Source organism: Phocoena phocoena, chromosome 19, assembly GCF_963924675.1.
Source record: "Phocoena phocoena chromosome 19, mPhoPho1.1, whole genome shotgun sequence".
Lineage (NCBI taxonomy): Eukaryota > Metazoa > Chordata > Mammalia > Artiodactyla > Phocoenidae > Phocoena > Phocoena phocoena.
In genome coordinates, this window is record NC_089237.1 from 38,880,324 (window position 1) to 38,887,826 (window position 7,503).

Genomic DNA, 7,503 nt, shown 5'->3' on the forward strand with positions numbered 1-7,503 from the left:
CTTGGGAATCTCCCAAGTCCTGGATCAATATAGCAAAGAGAAATGTCAAGAATTCAGGAACCAAAAATTCTGCTTCTGGTATGGCCAAGGTAGTTTCTACCAGGCCACCCTTCTGCAGATAAATATAAACCCTGGACAAATTTTAAAAAACAAAAAATTGCACTGTGGAGGTCCAGACTTAGAAGAAAGAATGGCCACAGGATGAGTGTATGGTTTTTATGGTTTTTAACCGCAGGGTGGGTCATAGTCTGTGCTGTGCAGGGTGGTTAAATCTCCTTCAGAAAACCACTATTATTCTGGGTGGAAGAATTGGGGACAGAGTTTGGGACAATAGCTGCTAAAAGGAGGTAGGGGAGGAATCCCTGAAAGGAGAGAGTCAGAGAGGGAAAGTTCCAAATTCTGTGTGTCAGCTCTGCCCAAATCTCTAGCTGACCTATGAACAGAAAAGAGAAGTTTCTCCCAATACCAAGCGGATTGTCACCTATGGACATTTACATAGTAATTGCTTCATCTTGTTTTGGTTTGGAATTCTTCCTAAGCGTCACGGTGCCACAGAATATGTAGCTGTTGATTTGCTCTGGATGCCAGACAGACAAGACTGCTGTGTAAGATAGCTGGCTCAACTGTCTTTGGTTGGATCCCAAACACGATGCTCCTTTCCAGGGCAGAGAATCTTTGGACACTGTCCAACACAATATCATCACCTGACATGTTACTCGCATTGGTGAAGTGCACTACCTTTATCTTCCTCATTGCTCTCAAGAGCTCCGGCTTGTAACACTCCACATCTCTTGTGGTGCTAACAAGCACAGCAATGTCCTTGGGAGAATAGCCCCTTTCAAAGAGAAGCTTGCAAGTGTCTGCCACATGTGTCGCTATTTTATTCAGAGTCAAGTTTTCCTTAATATTTAAGGTTCCCTGAACAACCTGAGCCCATTCAGCTTCAAGAAGCATCTGCAGGGACCCAAGGGGGATGTTAGGTGGAGGATTTTTTCTGACCTCCTGCAATACATGTTTTAAGTATTCGGCTATTTGATATGCATTGCAGACCACTCTGGTGAGCTCTTCCCTTGGATACTGGGCTGAGAGAGCAGGGAGGCCGCTGCACTCCATGTGGTTGGTCTGAAAGTAGTCTAGAAAGATCCAGAGAATTCCTGGGCAATCCTTGTCTCTCTGAGTGATGGTTTTCGCTTTGCCATACCAGTCCCCATCTTCACTGCGGAAATTCTGAGCTTCATCGATGATGATGTGTTGAATCTTTTTAAAGTCATATTTCATGTAGGTTTTCCGGGTCACTGCATGGCAGACTTTTTTGTCACTGTAAAAGTTAAAAAGACACATTCAGGTTTTCTCTGAGTCAATAAAGGAGGAAAATTACTCTATCATACTCCTATGAACACGATACTCTTGTCACAGATCATTTTACCATCTTACTCTCAAGGAACAAGGTGATTCATGGACTTCCCTGGTGGCACAGTGGTTAAGAATCCACCTGCCAATACAGGGGACACGGGTTCGATCCCTGGTCAGGAAGATCCCACATGCCACGGAGCAACTAAGCCTGTGCGCCACAACTACTAAGCCCGCACGCTGCAACTACTGAAGCCTGGGCACCCTAGAGCCTGAGCGCCGCAACAAGAGAAGCCACAGCAAGGAGAAGCCCGAGCACCTCAACAAAGAGTAGCCCCCACTGGCCACAACTAGAGAAAGCCTGTGTGCAGCAATGAAGACCCAGTGCAGCCAAAAATTAATTAATTAATTAATTGGAAAAAAATTGAAAATAATAATAATTTTAAAAAGGAACAAGGTGATTTGGAGGGAATTTAGACTGAACCTCATTTGCTGACAATAAGATCTAACTGCTTGGGACTTCCCTGGCCGCCCAGTGGTTAGGACTGGGTGCTTTCTCTGCCGTGGTCCTGGGTTTAATCCCCATAAGCCATGGGGCGCAGCCAAAAAAAAAAAAAAGAAGATCCAACTGCTTACCTGATAAATTTCCTCAGAGGCTTGTTCTCACAAATGTAGAGAATTTCATTGCCTCACAGTGAAACATATTCCTGTCCTGATCTTCTCCATGATCTTCATGGCCATGATTGTCTTCCCTGAGCCAGGTAAGCCATGGATAAACAACTCTTTGTTCTTGTGGAGGTTTTTTGAGAAGATCTCATACTGCTTGGCTGTGAGCAGATTTAAAACCTCACAGCCAAGCTGGTCACTCAAGAAAGATCTGAAGCCAAGCAAGACAATCACAAGGGGCTGCAACAAAGCTTCCATTTGCTGAGTGTTTGCAATGTAATAGGACCTGGGGTAATCAATCAGGGATGCTGCACTCACTGAGGACTCCGCATTGCTCTCAGGACTCAGGTGAAGGACCTTGGTAATGACACACACATTTCCAGAGTAGCCCCCCATGTTCACCAGCTTCTGCTTCAGAGTGAAGGTGGTGCTGGTGCAATAGGACTGCTCATCTGCATCCTGCTCCCTGAGAATGGTGTAGAGAATGGGGGGACTGTTCCATGCTATCAGCAGAGCATCACAGATGACTGCTTGCTTCTCTTTCAAGTTCAGGTCCACAGCCCAGCTTCTAGAAAGGATTAAAATTCCCTGGGAGAATGGATATATTTGCATATTTATTAATTCCTCCAAACCTTCATTCTGTGAACACAGCTCCTTCCAGAGGGATTTGGGAGTACATTGCAGACATCTTGGTAGCACTAGATATGGAAAGAATTATAAATTTAGTGGCAAAAATCACATTTATTTTAATGATTAATTGTAATTAATCAAAATCACTATACTTACACTTAATTATAATTAATTTTATTAATTATGATGTTACTTATTTTTGTATACATTCTTTTGCCAGTATTACTATATTACAGTGAAGGAAAAGAAGCCTTGAAAAGTCTGACACACTTCATCTAAGCCTATGTGCTTATTACGTTTATGACCTTGGAAAATTCCTTAGCCTCCCTAAGACTCTGTTCCCTCATCTGTAAAACAAACAAAAATCCACATGTACAAAAATAGCACATCTCTTATGGTGAGGAATAAATGAAATAGCATAAAGGTATCTGCTCATTGTAGCTGCTTGAGAAATGTTAGTTCTCTTTCCCTTCCTACTCTTAAAGCACCTGAATCTCAAAATGTCCCTTAACAGTCCCCATTGATGGAGGTAGGAAGAGCCCTCCCAGGAAGAAGGTGCTCATTAAATATCTGTGGAGAAGATGGAGCTATGAAAACTTTACTAGGAGGGACCTCTGTGCAGCCCTCCACTGGGAGATCCTAAGATTAGTCTCTGAGATAACTCTCCTTAAGCATCACTCACTTACAGATCTATGTAATAATGCATCTATCACAAGAGTCTATCCCTTGTCATGAAGGAGCAAGGAACAATGTTGTGACATGAGAATAAACTTGCGCTGTAGGGTTTTAAACTTATGTCAATGATCATTTGTTCCAAAGGGAGGGGGAAAATGCAGAGATTGTTGTCATCCTATTGTGGTGGTGTCAGATCACATACCAGAATCTGGATCTGTAGGGTTAATTTCCAGTGAAATTACCCATATTTCATTGGTAGTTGTTTATTGTTGCTTGTGGTGGTGCTCTCTCACTTGTACCAGGTGTTTGCACAACTTGATTTTGCCTGCAACCTGGATAATGGTGAGTAGGAGATGGACTCTATTATGGGACACATCCAGATTATGGAGATGTTAAAAGGCTGGGGGAAACATGCATCTTGGGATGGATGGAATAGGGTAATATAAGGATATGTTTAAAATGCAGCTTTAGAAAACAAAGGAAGTATAAAATAAGAAAAGTATAAAATAAGAAAACACATCATTTGTACCAGGGAGTTTGCACACATCTATGGTTCTCACAATTCTGCAAGGCAGATATACTTACTGTTCTCTTTTTTTTTTTTTTTTTTTTGTGGTACGCGGGCCTCTCCCGTTGTGGAGTACAGGCTCCGGACGCGCAGGCTCAGCGGCCATGGCTCACGGGCCCCGCCGCTGCACGGCATGTGGGATCTGCCCGGACCGGGGCACGAACCCGCGTCCCCTGCATCGGCAGGCGGACGCTCAACCACTGCGCCACCAGGGAAGCCCTGTTCTCTTTTTCATATGAGTAAATGGGAACTCAAACCGGTCAAGTGCCTTGCCCATGGTCACACCACTGGGAAATGGCAGAGCCAGAGTCTGGACCCAGTGCTGTCTCAGACACCAGACCCTCTGTTGTCTCTACTGTGGCCTTGCAAGCCACACAGACTACCCATGCCTGCTAAATGGACAATGTCACTAAAGCATTTGATGTCCATAGCAAATATGTTTTGCCTCATTGTCAAATAGGTCTTATTTTTCTTTAATTATATAATAGGACATGCTTCCTAAGGAAATTATGTGAAGACAAGAAGTGTCCCTTTCATTTCTTGGATATTCCACATGGCACTCAATCAATTATAGGGGCCAGACTAGGTGTCAATAAATGTCCACCACTCCACGTGCACCAGAGTAGTTACCACTCTCCATGTGACTTGGGGCCTCTGTGCCTTTGTGTAGGTGTGCCCTGAGACTTGAATGCCCTCTTCTACTTTTGTCACCTGATAAATTCCTCTCATTTCTTCTAGAACTCCCAAGTTTGTTCTCTCCTCAGAGTTCCCACAGAACTTTGTATCCATACTAGGCACTGATCTCTTCATGGATCTAGGAAAATCTTTTTTTGTGTGTGTGTATGTGGTTTTTTAAAAAATATTTTATATTGGAGTATAGTTGATTAACAATGTTGTGTTAGTTTCAGGTGTATGGCAAAGTGATTCAGTTATACCTGTACATGTATCTATTCTTTTTCAAAATCTTTTCCCATTTAAGTTACAGCATATTGAGCAGAGTTCCCTGTGCTATACAGTAGGTGATCTAGGGAAATCTTTAAAAACAGAGCACTGAAGTGTCCAGACTGATGGTTTTCCAACTACAGGAAATCAGGTGAGGGCTTCTAACAGTCTAGGACATCAGGATGAAGGTCGCTGGGGGTTGGTTGAATCTGATCTACTATTCTAACCCCTGACTTTCTCTAGAACCCATCACTCCAGGTATAGACAAAATTTCTTTTTCGGTCATTGCATTTTTTTCAAAAGAAAGATTTACAGTGTTTAATCTGAAGCTAAACTATTGTCAATCAATAGTAATAGTTAATGTAATGAGGACATCCCTATTCTTAGTATTTGGAGTCCAGTTGCAAAACCCAAACCGAACTGATTAGTTACTACTGTGAGAGCTCAGAATCTAATGATAGCGGTCTCTGAAAGTGAAAATTTGCTTCAAAAAATGGTTTTAATTAGGTAATACAGTCCCATAGTCCAAATACCAAAACATTCCTCTTTCTATTCACTCCATTTCCTCCCTTCCCAAGCCCATCCTACTCCTCTAACACAGACCCTTTTTTTTTTCAGTTTCTCAGCTAGTCTTCCAAAACTTCTTTGTGCAAATACAAGCAAATATTTCCCCCTTTCTTACACAATAGGTAGCAAACTGTCCAGATCTTTCCATATCAGTACATAAAGAACTTTCTTATTTTTTCCCACAGTTGTCTAACATGCCATCTTATGGATGTGACATATGTCCCTATTGATGGGTTCTTGAGTGTTCCCCCCCAACCTTTTGCTATTATGAGAATATTACAATGAGTAACCTTGTATATTTTGTATGCATGCAGGTATAAATAAAGAATAAAGTCCCAGCAGTGGGATTACTGGGTAAAAGGGTAAATGCATTTGTAATTCTGATAGATATTACCAAGCTGTCCTCCAATGGAGTTGTACCAATATGCACTCCTGCCAGTACTGTACGAGAAGGCTTGTTTCCCCATAGCGCAGCATATAAAAGATGTCATATTTTTAAATTTTTTACCATCCAATAGATAAAAATGATAGCTTGTTTTAATTTGCAAGTCTCTTATTTTGATTAATATTAAGCATCTTTTCAAATGTTTGAAAGCCATTTGAATTGTATTTGCTCTGAACTGACTTCGTTGATTTTTCTTTTTAATTAATTAATTTAATTGTTTCTATTTTTGGCTGTGTTGGGTCTTCCTTACTGTGCGTGGGCTTTCTCTAGTTGTAGAAAGCTGGGGCTTCTCTTCATTGTGTTGCGCGGGCTTCTCATTGCGTTGGCTTCTCTTGTTGCAGAGCATGGGCTCTAGGCACGCGGGCTTCAGTAGTTGTGGCACGTGGGCTCAGTAGCGCACAGGCTTAGTTGCTCCGCGGCATGTGGCATCTTCCCCGGCCAGGGATTGAACACCTGTCCTCTGCATTGGCAGGCGGATTCTTAACGACTGCACCACCAGGGAAGCCCCATTGATTTTTCTTTTAAGTTATTCTTTATCCTTATCAACTTTTGGAAGCTGTTTATATTGGTATATTAGAGACACTGGCCCTTTGTTTGTAATATGAGTTGCAAATATTTTTCCTAGCTGGTCAATGGCCCTTTGACTTTCTATTTAGTTGCTTTAGCCATGCACAATGCTTATCTTTTAATGTAATCATATATATCAGTCTACTTTCACGGCTTTTGGATTTTGAATCTTGACTTTTCTAATCCTCATGCCAAAAGTATAAAGGCATTTACAAATGTCTTCTCCTAGAACATTTATGGCGTTAATTTTTTAAAAATTCTTGAGCGATTTAGAGCTTATGTTGGTATATGTCATAAAGCGTGAATCCATCTTTTTCAAAATAAATTGCCACCCAGTTTTCCCAATATCTCTTTATTGAAACATCCTTTCCTCTCCACTTGAGAGGCCAATTCCATCACGAACTAAATTCTGATGTGTTTGCAACTATTTCTGGACCTTCTGTCCTGTACCCTTGATCTAGTCATATGCCAATACAACTCTATTTTTATTTGAGGTTTTATAATGATTTAATATCTGGATAGCCCTTCTTTTTGCTCTTCTTTTTCAGGTTTTTATTTCCTGGCTCTTCTTGCTTGTTTATTTTTCCACTGGAACTTTAGGATAAGATTGTTTAGATTAAGTTAATCTCTTGGTTTTTTTTAAATTGATATCTCATTAAGTTTATAAAATAACTTAGAGAAAACTGACAGCTTTCTTCCTTTCAAGAATGACATGTGTTTCCATTTTATCCTTCTTCTATGTCCTTCAATATTGTTTAAAATTTTTTCTCAGATAGGTTTATCTTAGATATTTTAAATTTTTGTTGCTATTGAAAATTGGGTATTTTCTTTGATTTGTTTGTTATAGCAGGATAGTGAATTTTGCATATTAATTTTGACATATGCTTCATATAATTCTATTAATACAATTATTTATATTCAATCTGAATTCTTTTATTGTTTATAGTGTTTTTCTTTAGGCTCTCTTGAATATAGTCCTATCTTCTTCAATTTTTATCCCTCTAATTTCTTTCTCTTATCTAATTGCATTGGCTAATTAATATTGCACAAAAGTTGTAGCAGTGCAATGACGGTTTTGTTCCCAAATTTAATA

The 7,503-nt window shown here is 40.5% G+C and overlaps 1 protein-coding gene across 1 annotated transcript; it reads right to left on the minus strand.

Moving 5' to 3' along the window:
- Window positions 1-534: 534 nt before the first annotated feature.
- LOC136139126 (schlafen family member 11-like) lies at window positions 535-5,865 on the minus strand. The gene is given in 5 exon segments (XM_065898023.1): window positions 535-1,318; window positions 1,987-2,038; window positions 2,041-2,059; window positions 2,062-2,714; window positions 5,793-5,865. Coding segments are annotated over 5 exon segments (1,581 nt in total).
- Between the last annotated feature and the right edge of the window lie 1,638 nt (window positions 5,866-7,503).